This window comes from Numida meleagris, chromosome 8 (assembly GCF_002078875.1).
Source record: "Numida meleagris isolate 19003 breed g44 Domestic line chromosome 8, NumMel1.0, whole genome shotgun sequence".
NCBI lineage: Eukaryota > Metazoa > Chordata > Aves > Galliformes > Numididae > Numida > Numida meleagris.
In genome coordinates this window covers 2,532,405-2,549,158 of record NC_034416.1, presented here as the reverse complement: position 1 = coordinate 2,549,158, position 16,754 = coordinate 2,532,405, and the positions used below count along the sequence as shown (strand labels likewise).

General features: G+C 54.9%; 1 protein-coding gene across 6 annotated transcripts in view; it reads left to right on the top strand.

Moving 5' to 3' along the window:
- DLG3 (discs large MAGUK scaffold protein 3) overlaps positions 1-16,754 on the top strand; it is a 57,723-nt gene that overhangs the window by 14,175 nt on the left and 26,794 nt on the right. For 4 of the 6 annotated variants that reach the window (XM_021406097.1, XM_021406095.1, XM_021406096.1 and 1 more), the window contains one exon: positions 11,807-11,860. The exons of 1 other annotated variant lie outside the window; for it this stretch is intronic. In XM_021406097.1, coding sequence (XP_021261772.1) covers positions 11,807-11,860 — 54 coding nt within the window. Of the gene's footprint in view, positions 1-172; positions 515-11,806; positions 11,861-16,754 lie in introns of those variants that run through there. One more of the 6 variants, XM_021406099.1, reaches the window with a different exon arrangement.

Below are 16,754 nucleotides of genomic sequence, written 5' to 3'. Positions count from 1 at the left end.
CCCTCCTGCTTCCCGGGGCCGGGGGCGCGCCTCGCGCGGGGCGGGGGCCGCTGCCGCCCCCCGAGCATCCCTCCCTCTCTGTCTCCCTGCGCGCATCCCTCCGCGCCGCCTCCCGCTCCCTCCCTCCCTCCTTCCCTCCTTCCCTCCCTCCCTCCCACCCTGCCGGCTCTATGGTGTGAGGGCAGCGATGCACAAGCACCACCACTGCTGCAAGTGCCCCGAGTGCTACGAGGTGACGCGGATGGCGGCCCTGCGGCGCATGGAGCCCCCCTCCTACGGCGAGTGGCAGCACGAGCAGTACGGCTACGGTGGCTACGGCTCGCAGACCCTACCGGCACCGGGGGGAGCCGCGCCTGCTGCCCGCGGTAAGGCCAAGCTGGGGCCCCCTGCCCGCGATGCCGCTGCATTGAAGCCTCCACCGCCCCCACCGGGGAAGAGCGCGCCCAAGGTGAACGGGAGTGGCCCGGGCTGGTGGCCCGAGTGCACGTGTTCGAGCCGCGACTGGTACGAGCAGGTACGGGCCGGCACCACGTTGCGGTTCCCTGGCACCTTGGGATGGGATGGGATGGGATGGGGCGATGGCTGCTGGGGGGCTCCTCTAAGGAGCAGTGGGGCCGTGGTGGACAATGCCGGCACGTTGGACTGTCGCGGGTGGACGCCGTCGTTGTTGCAGTCGGTGGCCGTCATCGTCACTTGGGTTGGCCATCATCATCACTTGGGTTGGCCATCATCATCGCTTTGGTTGGCTATTTCCATCACTCAGGCTGAGCGCTGCGGTCCTGCCTAACGTAGGCATTGTGTGCTGGAGAGCATCCCTGAGGGGACTGCTGGGACAGGGCACGGCTGGGTCTTGCCTGGCACAGGGCAGGTGGCAGGTATGATGGGTTTGGGGCACCCACCTGCCATCCTTGCTGCTTCCGATGCCGTTGCCTGGAGCCCTGGTGCCATCAAGGTTGTCCCGTGGTGTTGCATTCTGCAGGTTTGGGGCATGCTGCCGCTGGGCAGCCTCGTGGGCTCGCGGACCGGCACCCGCTTGCTGTTGAGTTGTGGTTTCCTCGCTCTGCTGCTACGTCCCCGCTCCCAAAGATTATTACGTAACCCTTCTCTGGTCGCCAGCATGCTGTGTGCTTTCTGCCCCATTTCACTGCCTCCATTTCTTCCCACACGCGTTCATTTTATTAGTGTTCTCCTCCAGGACCCATTCTCCGGCTGTGTTTCTCCTCTAAATGGAGAGACCGGTCTTGTTTTGAACCCACAAGCAAGCTTAGAAAATGGTTGGAGCTGTTTGCAAAGCATTAAAATGGAGGCTGGACCCTGCCTGAAAAACAATTTACCCTGCTTTAGAGAAAGGCATTTCGGTTTGCTTCTTCTGCTCCTTTCATTCATTATCTTCAAACCTCACATGATTTCTTATTGATCCTTCTAATTATTATTTCAAGATGCTGAGGCAGGCAGGCACACAGGAATCAATGGGAATTCTCTCTTCCTTTCCCCTTGGAAAACACAACCTTCTGCTTCCCTTCCCGTGTTTTTCTTCATTACTGTCTCAGTCTGTGGCTCTGGTCGAAATAATCTGATTCCAGGCTGGTACGCTCAGAAGACGTTTACAGAGAGCCCCCAAAACCCCAGCACCTTCCATTCAGCCTGCTCCTGCTGCTCTCTGCTTCTCTGCCACTCTTTGCATCAAAATCAGCCTCGTCTCTCTCTCGCCTGCTGATTCCTGGCCAACGCTTTTCAGCCTCCCTTCTCTATCTCTTTGGTTTGCTCTGTCCAGTGCAGAGCATCCAGTGCAGAGCATCCAGTGCAGAGCATCCAGTGCAGAGCATCCATCCCTGGGCAGCAGCAGGGAAAGTGGAGCCGGGTGCTCCCCTCCCGCTTGTAGGGAAGGTCTGGCCCAGGGAAGATTGCAGGGGAGGGCGGCGGTGGCAGCTGCAGCACTGCGCGGCGCTGGGCAGGGGAGCTGTCGTGTGCTGCAATGGTGGAAGGGAAAGCATTGTCTCTTTGTGGTGCTGCCCCCGAGCCCTGGGTCCGCATTGGGAACCTCTGCCCAGCCTTAGCATTGAGATGAGGGAATCAGTGCCTCCTCGCTGCATTGCGAGTGACAGAGGATGCCGGCGTGTGAGGCTGCGTGAGCATAGTGGGGTCTGCGTGTGTACCATGTCGTGTGTGCTGTGTGCATTGCCTGTGTCAGAGCAGACTGGACTGCTCCCCGGTGTGTAGCAAATGTATGCAGTGAGCAAAGCTCAGCCATGCTCCCCTTCTGATCCAGACCCCAAGAGCACTGGGGAGAGGCAATCTGCCACCTCCAGGGCTGCCCCTTTAAGTGGTGTCCCTGTCCCTGGAAGCACTTCCAGCAGCAGAGGTGGGAGGCAGAGCCAGGAGGCTTTCCCAACAGCCAGGACCTGCTCACCTCCCTGGGAGCTTCCCTACCCTCAGTCCTTTTTCTCCCCTTCCCTGTACCCGGTGCGTGTGCCGGCGCAGCCACATGTGCAGATGCTCTGACACAGGGAACGTGCTCACGGCTGCGTATGGTGCTGCATGCTCGCTGACATCACGCATCCTCGCGGAGCCCGTGCGCAGCCCCACAGCGTGTAGCCGTGCCCACACGTGCTGCCCAGCACCCGGCACAGCTCCAGCATTGACCCTTGCCTCCTCCTGCTGCCTTTCCCCTTCTCCAGGACACAAATTAGCTTGCTCAGGCAACGCCAGTAACTGAGAAGCCCTAATCCTGACTACAGGGAGAGAGGAAATCTCCCGGCTCTGGGTTTCTCATTTCTTTCTGCTTTGCTTTCCTTCCCCCCTCCTTTCTCCCTTTGGAGATCTCTTCTATTTCTCCTCCCTTATCTCAGCGTTTATTACTCCGCGTCTCCTGCGCTTGCTGCCATCACCACTCCCCATTGTTCCCTTCTCCACCTCTTAATACATCCATCCCCGCACCCCCCTCATCCCCCTCATTCGCTGCTTGGGGACACGAGCCCCCCCCTCCCTGCCATACTGGGGTGAGAGGAGGACTCCCAGCTTTGGGGGAGGAATGGCAGTGCGAGCGGTGCCGATGCGCAGCAGCAAGAGGAGCCAAGTGCTCCAAACTCCTCCTCTCTCTGCACAGTGCCGCCCACGGATGCTTGGGAACGCGGTGCCAGGATGCTTGGCCACATTGGAACCCCTTCTCCAGAGCTGGTCCCTAAGGGAAGGGCCATCCCTGCAGCTTGGCTCAGCGCATGTCTTCAGTGCAAAGCTGGCGGCCAGAGCAGGACCTCCATGGGGCTCCAGAAGGGCTCAGCAGCATTTTGGTGCATATTTGGGGTAGCTCTGGGCGTGGGCACCTCCTCTCTGGGAGGGGCACGGCTGTACAATGTGGGAAGTGGCTGGTATGCGTTCTCCAACCATAGGAGCAGCCCCAGATCTGCTGACCATGCATGGCCAAGGTTGCCCTCCCTGTGGGCTGATTGCATCCTGCTGTCTCCCTTCTCCCCTCTCCTGGGACCAGGGCCACACAGGGTGGGTTGGAGCAGCTCTGGAGCATGCTGGGCTTTTGTGGACCACCTGGACAGAGATGTTTTCTAAATGAGCAATGGAAAGTGGGGAAAAGAACCTCACTGCTTGTCCAGGGCTGCAAATGTGTCACCGAAGGCAGTTTTTCCATGCACAAAAACTGTTGTTACAGTTCCCCTCGTGCACTGGGGAACCACTTGGAGGAAGTAGGCACTGTCTTGGTGGCAGCAGCGGTGACAGCAAAGCTGTGGGGCTCCTGGGTCATGGGAGGGGGGGGAGAAAGAGCCTTGGGAGGGAGGTGGCCTTCACCAGGTGGCCGGGCAGGGCTTATGAGGAATGGGGTGACTCTGTGGGAAAGGGCTGGAGCCCCAGATGTTCCCTGGGGAGGTGCGAGGGAGGGTGAGAGGAACGGGGTGCCGGGGACACGGAGGCAGTGGAGGTGGTGAGGTTGGCAGGGTGATGTTGCTATGGCTACTCGTGTGCTATTCATAGAAGAAATTAGCTAAATCTTTGCACTCGAAGGTGGAGGAGGAAAGAGAGGGAAGGCGTTCTTGGTGTTTGGAAGGAAGGAAGGAGGGAAGCCAAAACAGGAAAGGGGGTCTGTTTCCCTCCTATGCTCTGTGCCCATTCCATGCAGGAGTGACTGGGGAACGCACTGCCCAGGGTGCAGGATGATGCACGTAGGGATGAGCTGCCCGTGGGACAGCCCCCGCGGTGCCGTGCAGAGCCCCGTGAGCAGGGCGAGCTCTGCGTCACGCCGGGCGGCAGGAGACATCCTTTTAATTAAAGACATCCAATCTGCGGGGAGGTATTTTTGGCAGCCTAAATGTAGATACAACTCTAGTGAAATTTGCCATTTGCAGCTGGCTGCCCGCGCTCAGCAGGACTTTTCGGCCGCTGGCTGTCCCCCGGCCACCCCCAGCATCTGTCCCCACGTGTCCCCTCACCAGCCGGAGTCCCGCAGGGTCTTCCCTCACCACGCCGTCATCGCACCCCACTCTTCCCTCATCGCGCCCCGCTCCCTCGTGAGAGTTTCATTCCCATCCCACGGACCCGTTTGTCACCTCCTCACTCACGATGTGTAAATCTGCGTGTCTGTTCCTAATATATCTCCTTCCATCTGATTTCACCTCTCAGCTTGTTTCTTGGGCATCTCCGCCTGGTGATCCTGCCGTCACCGAGCTGGGTGGCTGGAACCAGGTGCTGAGCTGCTCTCCTTCCCCCAGCCCCTGCCTCGCCGTCACCCCAAGCCCTCACCCCACAGACCCGTGAGGCAGCTGCTATTTCTGCCATCCTGAGCCTTCCTTCTTCACCACCCAGCCAGTACCATGATTCCAATGACACCTTCTCAAGATGTTCCTGGGGTCTCCTCACTCCCTCTGGGTCTCCTGCTCAGCCAATTCCTCTCGTCCACCCTAGAGCATCCCATGTCCTGCTCCCACCTGTCCCTCTGTCCTGCCAGGAGCAAGCTGAAGGGCTCAGATGTCCTCAGTGCTCCTTCCTAAAATGCTCATTTGGGAGTGGATGGCCAAGGACATTTGTCTCCCTTAGTTTCTTTATTCACCTGAAAGTCTTTTCCTCTTTCCATCAGGCATGTGAATCCTTGTGTGTTTGTGCTGACCCTACCAAAACATCACATTAGTTATATTATTGCTTGTAGCAATGCGGAGGAGGTGGGTCCTGGAAAGGAACATGCTGGAGGCAGGAAGACTTCATCTAGAGGGATACTTTCTGTTCTCTCAGCCAGGCTCTTTCCCTTGGCTTTGACACTACCAGTTTGGTGGGGCCTGTCCCAGCCCACTCCTGACCAGTGCTGAAGACATGCTAGGGCTCTGCTGGCTTCTCCCAGGGTGTGCTCGTGGCAGGGGTGCCCCACAGAGGTCTTTCATGAGAGGCAAACCATGGATCATCCCTGCATCTATTTCTCCATCTCTCCATCCATCCGTCTCACCCTCCATCCATCCATTTCTTCCACCAACCATCCCTCCATCCTTCCCTCCATCCTTCCCTCCATCTATTTTTCCCTTTCTCTATCTCTCCATCCCTCTATCCCTCCATCCATCCACACATCTCTTCATCCATTCATTCATCCCTCCCTCCCTCTCCCCATCCATCCCTCCATTTCTTCATCTCTCCATCTCTCCAACCATCCGTCTTTCCCTCCATCCCTCCCTCCATCCACCCATCCAGGTGCCCTGAATGCAGGGGTGGAAGCGCAGCAGAAGCCCTGGCCATCTCCAGAGAGCTGCCTTGCTCGGGTGAGGCCGTGGGCACACAGCGTGCCTCGATCAGAGGAGAGGAGCTTCCGCTCCTTCCTTCGCTGCGGATGCTCATTTAGAGAGAGGAAGTGATTAAGACTAATCAGGCCGCAATCAGCCGTGGCTGCGTGCCGGGCGCTGCGGCGCTCAGCCCCATGCAGGATGCCCTCCCAGTTCCCAGAGGAGAGCGGATCGGGCACTGCTGTGGGATGGAGGAGCCGGGTGTCCCTGGCTCAGCAGTGATTTGGGAATCATCTTAACCCTCGCTCGGCTGTAAGGCTGCTGTAAGGTGACGTGGGTTGTGTGAGTGCTCGTAGCTGGTTTGAACGCATGTAGACATGGGATGATGCGGGGATCCCTCAAGGGCAGTTGCAAACCCAACAATATGTCATGGACATGTATCTGTAACACAGAGGGAAAAAAACGAGCACAGCATTTAGCAAGCTCAAATGCATCAATTTGAAATGCAGTTCAGTTTAGTCTGCAGAAGCTCATCAGAGGGGGGATCGCTTGAAGGACTTATTGGGGGATTGTAACTATTTTTGGTGACACGTGGCACTTCAGAGCACCCTGGGAGCTGAATTCTCCCTTGTCTCCTTCCTATCTGCTCTAATTTAGTTTGGGGCTGTGTTGATGGTCCTTGGTTGGCCCCTGCAGCACAGAAACATCTTTCTTGAAATGGGGTACCTAGGGGTGCGCTGGAGCTTAGAGAAGAAAGCAGGCTGTTTCAAACCCAAAGAAATCTGTAATACTGTCCTTATTTGCTCTTCCTTCCCTTGCATATATGTATTTGTCTGAAAACCATGCAGGCCTTTCAGATGATAAGATCTCTGCCTGCAAAAAAAAAAAAAAAGGAATTGAGTCCATTTTATTTGGCAGCGCCAGGTCAGAAGGAAGCTGTTGCAGCCCAGCACTTGTGCAAATTGGGTCGCTTATTTTAGCGGCCGGAGCCTGGAACAGGACGTCTAACTTCCAGGCATGAACACGCCGGCCTTAATGGCTTCTAAATAGAAACTGAAACTCCGCAGAGCTTCTGTCTGGGGAAGCTTTCTTCTCTCCCCACTGAGTGAAGGCTTTTTCCAGTTCCTATTTAAGCATGCTCTTTAAAAAAAGCACCAAAACAAAGATTAAAGCCTCAGTAGCTGCTTGTGTTCGCCTTGAGCTCTGGGCAGTTCCGCAGCTTTGCCAGCGATCCTTGTGACCCCGGAGCTTTCAAGTCCTGGGATGTCCGCGGTGCTTTGAGCCCATGTCCGTGCCTTGGGGCTGCTCACACCACCAAGGTGACAGCTGTGGTGTCCCCAGCGCAGCCTGGACTGGGTGGTGCTGGCTGGGAGCCTGGTGTGGATGGGGAACAGCCAGAGCCTGGGTGCTGGGGGCCAATAGGGGGTCTGGGCACCCCTAAGCTCTGTAATCAGTCCTTGTGTCGTTTCCAAGGTGGTTGCAGCATGCTGTGAACCGTGCAGAGGGAGCGCATGGGGTCAGCCTGCCTCCTCTTTGAGGGTTTAATGGGAGGGGCTCAGCCCAAACAGTGCCAATGGGCAATAAAAGTGCAAAAAGAGTTATTTCGTCTGGCCTGGTGAAAGGGAAGGGAGGCTCATCCCTGGCCGTGGCGTTCTCCAGCCTCCAGAAGTTTTCAGCCTGTGTTTTCCTTTGCTCGCTTCCTTGGCCCAACTGTTGTGTGGCCACAGAGAGCTGGGAGATGGGGACGAGCCTCTGGCAGCACTGTGTTACCTCTGCCCTTGAGAAGTGGAGAGGCAGGAAGACCAAAGCCCAGGTTTGGCATTGAGAAGTAGGCGAAATGCACGTGGCCAGCCCATCTCAGGTGCTTTGGGAGATGCTGTTAAGGTTCGAGCTCTCTGTTGGTGCTGGGAGGAGCAGTGTCTGTGCGCAGGGCAGGATCACCTGGCACAGAACAGATGAACGTGTCAGTGCTGATCAGGGTGAGCAGCGGTGTGTGTGGGCTGTGCCGCACTGCCAGGACCTGGGCTCGCCTTCATTAGGTGACGTTCCTTCATTAGCACATTGTGACCCTTCTCCTTGTGCATCCCGCACCGAAGCTGCTCCCCAGTATCCACTCATGCCAGGAACCGTGTGCTCACAGCAGGGCCCTGACACAGGGCAGCTGTTCTTGCTGCACACACATGGCTCTCCCTGAGATTTTACACCCTTGGAAAAGAAGCAGAGTGGATGTCCATCTGTCCGCCTTGCTTAGATGCTTCTGTTGGGCATCTCCCCACTTGGCCTCTGCCCCAGGAGCTGTTAAGAAGGTGTAGAGCCCAAATTCTACTTGTCTCCAGAGCCATTTCCTTCTAAGTGCTGTGAGTATACCTGAGATGATGTAAAGCAAAGCATACTGAAAGGCAGATGAACTTTTCAGTCTGATCCATTCTGGGAAAGTTGTAAAAATCAAGCAGATATAAGTTAGTGCCTGGCTTCTTGTGCACAGGCCCAGAGTCACAGTCATTCTGCACTCTGCACCTGGGGCACACAGCCCTCCTGCAGACTGGGGTTTGTCAGCTCTGGAAGCTCCTGCTTCAGCCCCATCTCTGGTTGAGATGGAGATGTGTTTGTGTGTGGGCACAACCCAGTTGCCACAGGTCTCAGTGGTCTGCAGCACATTTACTGTGTCTGGATGAGGTGCGTAATCCCTGACCCTGCGCCGGATTCTGTGGGGGATGTGAACCAGATGCCAATCTTGGAGCTGTCAGCACAGAGGGAACAGCTTGGGCTGCCGGTTCAGAACCAACCCAGTCCTCATGGGAACGCTGCAGGATGAGGCTCCCTCCCTCTGTAGCGCGCTAACGAACCTCCTCCATTTGCATTTAATTGCAGCTTTTCTTTCAGTTGGAAGTTTTGGAAAATGGTCACGTTTTGCAAATCCTATCTTTGTCCCAGCAAATGATACCAAGAGGAATGAAGGAGGAGGGGTGATGCACTAACAGCACTGCCCACAGGTGACTGGCGTAGTGCCCTTGGGCTGCCGCCCTCTGCCTTGCTCCATCAGGCAGGCACATTGACCAAGCTCTCTGCCAGCCAGAGCAGGAAAGAGATTGTCACTTATTTATTTTTTTTTTTGCTGGGCAGCAGGAATGTGCTGGTGAATTAACCATGCCCTCAATTCTGTAGGGAATGGGAAGTAATTTATGCCCTAAGGAACAGGGGGTTGCTGCATGCAGGGAGGAGAGGAAACGGGGCTGTGCATTCAGGTCACATTCAATGAGGGCTGTCAGATCTCTTCCGTCTAAAATGCTTCATCACACTATTATTATTTACTGAGCCCTGTCGGTGCTTGGAGATTTACAAATGAAAAGAGGTCCGAGCCCCTCCACTTGCCAGCATAAGCACCAAAACCCAGCAGAGCTGGAGGTGCCCCAGACCCCCTCCAGCAGGCTCCATGAATCCTCACTCTCTGTGTTGGAAGGCTGCGGGGAAGGTGGGACTCAAGAAGGACCTTGTGGAGTGAGGGGGTCACTGCACATATGCAGAGAGATTGATCTAGGCGCAAAGCCAGCGAGGCAGAGGACAGCTGTTGGGAAAATCTGGGCAGCAACAGGAGCTGAAAGGAATGGCAGTGGAGGGGAACGAGGCTTGAAGGTCAAGACTCAAGATCTCTCTGGTCTCTGGAGGCTCAGAAAAGCGGAGCCTTGACTACCAGGAAAGGTGCAAATCTTGGAATATTTGCAAGTGGAAGTCAGGGCTAAAATCCAAACACCTTTTTCGTGGTATCTGGAATAGCTGGCCACAGGAGGCAAACGGGGATTTCCTGGTCTGAATTCCTTCTGACCATGTGTGACTTTGTTTTAAGCAGCCACTTGCATTCAGCATCTCCTGGGTCCCATCTGGAGCCTGAGTGGGAAATTGTGCTCCTAGCAGTATTTTGAGATGTAGAAGTCACTAGTGTGGAATGGCTGCGAAGGATGCTCAGTGCGCAACGAGCAGGCTAGACAAAATATGTCCTTAGGGCTCACCACTGTGTGAGCGAGGCAATGTGATGTGTGATTTGTGGGCTATTAGTAATTCGACAAAGAGACTGCAGTGGGGCTCGCTGAAGGACTCAGGCTAAACCTGCAAAAGCCTCAGTGGCATTATCATACAGAGCACTTCTCCCCATCATTTGCAGAGTTGAATTAATGTCATAAATCATGGGGCACGTGACAGACTGCATTTAGTTAGGCTGCCTCTTCCACATCCTTCCTGGAAACTCATCTAATAAGCGCTGGCCTCTGGCACACCAAGGTTCAAACATCCACCGTTTGTTAATTGCTGGCAGTAGAAGTGCTGCCTTTTTTTGCCTTGAAATGTGGAATCCCTTCCTAGAATTGCACTGGGGACTAATAAAAGCCAGTGCCAGGTTTAATATATGCTATCTCACAAATTATCTGGATTAAATACAAGAACTGTGCACTACCAGAGAGGGGATATTCCCAGCTTAACACTGCTTCTGGGCCATGGAGATCCCAAGACACTGGACCTGAAAATTATGATTCTCTTACGTGTGTGGGAGTGGTTTGGCAGGAGAGCTTGGAAGTGGTCATATTTCCCTGAGCTAGAGAATTAATTGCCATAAAAACTATGGTTTTGTAACCAATAGTTACAGCTGCTGGAAAGATCAGAAGGTATCCAAATAAATCAAATTAACTACCTCCTGTTCCATCCTTATGAGGGCTGAACCTTTCTGGGCAAGATCAGAAACACAGTTCAGCTGACTCCTAACTCTCCCACCTACAAAACCATGAGGGTGAAACGTCCAGAAATGCAGTTAGCTGAAACAGAAGAAGGTGGGCACTGCCTTTCTGGGTGATGTGAGGAGATGGTTCTCTGTCAGAGAAACATATACCAGAGGAGGGCAGTGAGGCAGTAGTCTGCCCCTAAGAAAGTCTCATAGATTCACCAAGGCCACTGGACCATGCAATGCAACCACCCACGTTACTGGACAGCCAGTGGTTCCTGTTAACTGCAACACTAGCTCCACTGTGACTTGCTTGCTCCTCACCCAGACTCTGAAGCTTCTGATGCCCCAAGGCAGAGGGCTCACCTCCCCTCGTAGCTCATGTTTGCCAGCATTTTCCCGTGTAGCTCTGGCCATTGCTCTACACACGAGTCTTGGAATGGCACTGCAAAGCCCAGCACACCCCGGATTTTGCACTGTTTAGTGTTGTGTGCTGGTGAAAAAAATGTCAGCCTTGCGATTAGTCTGAATGTACTTTTCTTTTGACATTTCTCGTTCAGAGGACAAAGACCTCCCCGAGCTGGAGACACTCCGTAGGAGGGGGCAGCGGGTAGGGCGGGCACTGCGCCTTCAGGAGGTTGCGGTGCTGGACAGCTCCGGCTCAGCCCGGCATGCGGGACCCCCGCGCTGCGCCCCGGCGTGGTCCGCCCTCCTGCACCGATGCTGAAGCGCTCCCCGTGCCCCTCTCCCCATGGACCCTCCCTGCCTCCAGGGCTTCGATCCCTCTGCCTGCCTTCTGCTCACACGTTCCCCTGCACGTGTGTGCCTCCTGCCCCAACCCCTAGCTGTTGCCTCCTCACCTCCCGTGGTTTCTACCCAGCTGTGATGAGCAGGGAATTCACCCCGGAGTAATGAGCATGGGGGGACTGCACAATGTCACCTCCCCAGGTTATAGTGGTACCTCCTGTGCTGGGAAGTGCCTGAAGGCCTCAGAGATGGTCTGCTGGCAGTACGTCCCTCCCAGGGGACTTCCCTCCCAAACCCTCCTATTTCCTAATCCCTCAGCAATGTGCATTTCACTTTCTAGTGTTAATATGAATCTGGCCTGAGGCTGGAACAGTTTCCAGTTTTTCCCATTTCCTTTGCTGCAGCCAAGACCGTGTGTCTGGGGATACGCTGGGCCTGAGGAGGGGACCCATGCCTGAGCCCTGCTGTGTCCCTGTACCCAGCCCAGGCTGCTGGGCACATGGAGGAAGGGCAAGAACAGAGCCCTTCCCAAACTGCCCTCTTCTGCCTGGCCTGGAAGGGCTATGGTGGCACGGCTGGAATGAGGCCGTGCACCGCAGCAGGCTGGGTTCGGTGACATCCCACTTTTGTCTCCCCACAGGCCAACCCTGCTCCCATTATCGTGAACACAGACTCGCTGGAACAAGGGCTCTCTGTAAGTCTCCTGGTTTCGTTTCACTTCTTTTCAACAAATGCTGCATTTTCTTGGCTCAAAGGCACCAGAAAGGCCACAGCAACGTGGCAGAAGAGCCTGGTCTCTGTACCACATCCCCACAGCACATCCCAGCCCCAAACCCTGCTGGAGCCATGCTGAGCAGAGCCACGTCTGCCAGCAGCTGAGCAGTGCTTGGTGATGGGGAGTGTTTGCAGCCACTGTGCATTTGGTACTCTTGGCTTGCTGTAGAGCTAATCCTCAGCTTGTTGCAGAGAGGGTTTGCAAGCTGCTGCAGCCCTTACCAGAACATTTGCAAATCATTCCTGCAGGGAGGATGGAACGAGCAGGGTGGCCAGTGTGGATATCCGCAGCACTGCTCCCAAAATGGAGCTAGGTTGACAGTTTGCCAGGGCTTGGTTGGTCTTTGGACTTGAGGTGGATGGATCGCTCCTGTTGGTTGAATCTTCCTTGTAACAAGTCGCTCCTGTTGGTTGAATCTTCCTTGTAACAAGTTGCAGGTGTCAGATGCTGAGCCAAAGCCTCCTGGCACTCAGGGGGAAGTCTGTGCTTTCTGTCTCAGCATAGTGGCCCTGGGTCCAGCAGCCTTACACAAGCTGCGGCAGAAGAGAGCTTCCATCTACAAAGATTTCCTGTCCAAGCCCATGGCCCTTGGCAGAGCATGTGGCTGAGGGAGTGCTGAAAGGGATCTCCCTTCCTGCAGCCCCTTGGGTGGCTATGGCTGGGTTTTTGGGGCTGCAAACTCCAGCCTGGAAACCCCGTTTCCTTCTAATTCATGTCACAGCAGTGCAGAAACCAGCCAACTCGGTGCCAAAAAATGGCTTGTGAAGAACCCGTGTCCCACATAACTGTGGCCCTGCTTTGGAGCCAGAGTGAGCCCTGCTCCATCATGCCACCCACTTCACTGAATCATAGACTCATTAAGGTTGGAAAGACCATTAAGATCATCTACTCCAACCATCAACCCATCACCACCATACCAGTAAACCGTGTCCCTCAGTGCAACATCTACCCTGTTCTTGAATACCTCCAGGGATGATGATTCCACCACCCCCCTGGGCAGCCTGTGCCAGTACTTTGCCACTCTTTCTGAGAAGAAATTTTTCCTAATATCCAACCTCCTGGAGATCCAGGCTCCAGGGAAAACAAACCTTAAAATCTCCCATTGGTGGTTCCAGAGGTCAGCAAGGGATCCACAATGGGGGCTTTCTGCAGAAGAGCACTCTGAAATGGCAAGTCTGGCAGCATGTTCTCTTACAAAAACAAAAGCTGAAGCCTCTTGGTACAGTATTTGGAAGGGTTAATGTGACATCTTCCAGTCTTTAATTACTTAACTATTCAATGCTTTCCTTAATGATAAACAGATGGATGTGGTCTAGTTCCTTCCTGTTCTAGCTCCATTGATTACATTGGACTAGCTGCTGGGCTGAATTTGGCCCCGGCTGTTTATTAAGAAGTCTGCTCCACATTTCGGTCCCTCCACCCACCCACCTCCGTCCCCAGGAGCATGTGGCACCATGTCCTGCTCACTGCCAGGGCTGGTGCTCAGCCCCACTGCAGGCGGTGCTCCTAGGCTGTAAAAATCCAGCAAAGATCTCATCAAACTCCTGCTGCGTTGAAGGCATCGCAGTTGAGCTGGGCTCACACAAGCACTCACACACAACCGGTTCACCAGTTAGTGTGCTTTGCACACCCAGGCCCCAGGGGTAGATGGAGCATCAAGAGCACTGCTCCCATGGCAAGCAGCACTGTGTCGCAGAGCTGCCTCTCTGAAGCTGAAACAAGCTGTTTTTGTCCATGAGGCATTTCATGGGACAGCAGGGATGGGCACCACAGCCTGGTGCCTTTGAGCATGGCAGAACCTCTGTTTAAGCCTGGGAAAAACACCCCTGTGCTGTGTCCCCAGTGCTGCCTGGTCCTGGTGCTGATTGCTGGGGCCATGTTGGAGCTTGGCCATGTGCCCTACTTGCACTCAGCACACGGCTGCCCCCTTCATTGCAAGGCATGGGCCACATCCTGCTCAGAAAGCAGGAGGGTGACTCTTCCTGCAGGTTATTCTCCTTGCAGCCTTTTGGGCTGTTTGGGTTGGTTTGAGGAACTCCATCTTAGCCTTCTAAATTTGGCCCTGACTCGCTAGCAAATTGCAAACCGTGTTCCACGTGCGACAGTGCAGTGTTGGCCGGCTGAGCCTGCAGACAGCTTGCAGTAGCACTGGAAGGTGTGCGTATTTCTGTTTATCGAGTGAGTGTTAACTCTGCAGCCTTCTGTTGATGATTTAAATGTCATCATTTCTAACTATTTCCCTGCTGCTCAAAGCACGGAAGAGAAGTGAAGGCCGGAGAGAAGGCCTCTCCTTTAGACTGCAGGTGGGCTTCCTGCATGGGACAGGCTTAGAACAGACACCCTGGCTCTACTCTGTTCTAATCCAGAGCAGAGTTTTGGTTCATGGTTGGGCTGTGCTGGGAACAGCCGATGAGCCCCACATTCCTGTGAGCTAAGCAAGTGGTACCCAGGGAAATGCAAGCAGAATGGGGTGAGCTCACCGTGCCCCACAACAACCCACAGACATGGTTCAGGACACCCATGTGAAAGCTTGGAGCTGGGCATCACTCAAACAAGCCCCATATGAGAGCCACCACGTGCCAGCTCTGCACTGCTCTTAGCAGGGAGGCAGCTCCTGAACTGGGAGGGAGCTTGGCAGAGTTGGATGGGCAATCAGGGTGCTCCAGTGGGTGCCACAGACGGGTTCTGCTGTCAATGAGTGACTGGTATTCAATTTTCTGATGCTGGAACGTTTGCTTTGTTGGCTCGTTCCCTTGGTTACATGGTATATATTAAGGGCTCCATTTGGTTTCTTTATGCAATTAACTGGCGTTCCATTGTGCGGATTTTGGAGACGTAATCAGAGCAGGAACTTCACGTCCAGGCTTGGCTGACCTGGCACATGCGGTGCTGGGCAGGTGCCAACGTTTCCCATTTCGTGACACAAAATGCTGCTCGGGATTGGCAACCCCAGGACTTTGAGAGGGGTTTGCAGTGGAGCCACATCCCGGGGTGTCCCTGCATCCCATGCCATGGGTCCCTGCCCCGGTGCTTCCCAGCGCGGGCGGCTGCCGCTCTCTGGGCTGGCTCTGCTGGCTCTCCCCGCGGCTCACAGATTGTCAAAGTTTTCTGCACATCCCCATCCTGTAGGTATGTATGTGCTGTTCCTCTGCGGCCGTGGGTGTGCATATGGCTGTCTGTGTGGCAATAGCGTTGAATGCCAAAGCGGAGAGGACAACGTGTGTAGTAGCGGCGGGTGCCAGGAATCTGAGTTGCTGGAAAGCTGGGGGGAGGCAGAGCCACGCACAGAGCCACCAACTGCCCGGGGGCTCAGGCGAGGGAGGTGGCGAGGGGGGGTCAAGATGAGTCAGTGTGGTGGGACGAGGAGGAAGAGCAGTGGCAGGGGGTCTTGCAGCCCCCACCCAAGGAGGTCTCATCCTACCCCTAGCTGCACTGCGCTGGTGCCAGCCAGAGGGATGCAGCATCTGTGCCCCTGGGATGTTTCTACAGCTGTCGATCATAGAATCATAGAATTGTTGGAGTTGGAAGGGACCCTTAAAGGTCATCCAGTCCAACTCAATACCTTAACAGCACATCCCAAAGCTTTCTTTTCTCCCTTATGCCCCATCTGAATCTTCCTTGTTTCAAGTTCCTGACTCCTTCTGTCACTCTCAGTGGACATAAAGGTCCTGCAAGGCTCTGGGGCTGCCAGTGCTGAGTTCTCACCAGCCTGACACACACACACTGCGTGTCCCAGCAGGCTCCTTTGTCACCACTGCTTGCATCTGCCTCTTGAATCTGCATTTTCCTTCTGTCACTTCTTTGAGGGCAAACCCACCTCAATGCCTTCAGCCTCCCCTCCTGTCCCGTGTTTCCAAGTCATGATGCCATCACCCTTCTCTGGGCTCTCTCCATCCTCGTCCTTCTTGAAGCGTGGTACCCACAGTGGGGTGTGTGCTTCTTCAGCATCCCCAGTGCTGGCTGAGGGCACATATTCCAGAGCTGACACGTCCCCATCTCAGAGCCTGTGGTGCAGCGTTGTGCTTCACCAGGGCACCCAGTCGTTCCCACCCAGATGTGCTCCTGGTTCTCCTTCCTACTTGCAAATTGAGTGTGCAGCTGCTTCCAGGAGGTTTCTCCTGAGGGTTCAGAGGATGTCCTTGGCAGAAATGACATTTTCTTTCCCCTGCATCTAAAGAGCTGGAATTTTGGAGGATCGCTGGGCTGTGCTGCTGAAGAGCACTTAGTTGGGCAAAACAAGCACCGTTGGAGACATGGCTGTGCCATATGGTGCTGCTCAGACATGGCTGCCCTCCTTTTGTGCTCCCTTTCCATGGATGTCCAGAGGGCAAGAAAGAGCAGTGGGTCAGCCCCAGTTTGGGAGCTGGCAGCAGACAAGGGCACCCGTGAGCAGCAGTGTGGCAGCAGCGGCTGGGAGCTGACAGAAAGCCCCCCACGAGCCAACAGCTGATGACCACGTTGCAAACCCACAATATCGCTCAGCTCTCGACAAACCCATCACATTGCACTGAGGACTGAGCCCAAGGTTCCAAGTTCCATGTTAACAAAGCCGTGCCACTCGGAGATGGAGGAGATAGAAGCTACCGGAGATGTACGTCGTGTTATTACGTATGGACCATGCATGGCACATTGTGTTATTACATACAGACCGTACATAAGCCCCTTCCCTTGCTTCCTGCAGCAGTGAATTCCCGAGGTTAATTACACGCTGGGTAACGAAGGCGTCGTTGCTTTGTGTGCAGCTCCTTTTCACGCCTCGCAGGTTGAGCTGCCGGAATGAAAGGGCTGAGCTGAAGTGCATTAAAGTCAGCGG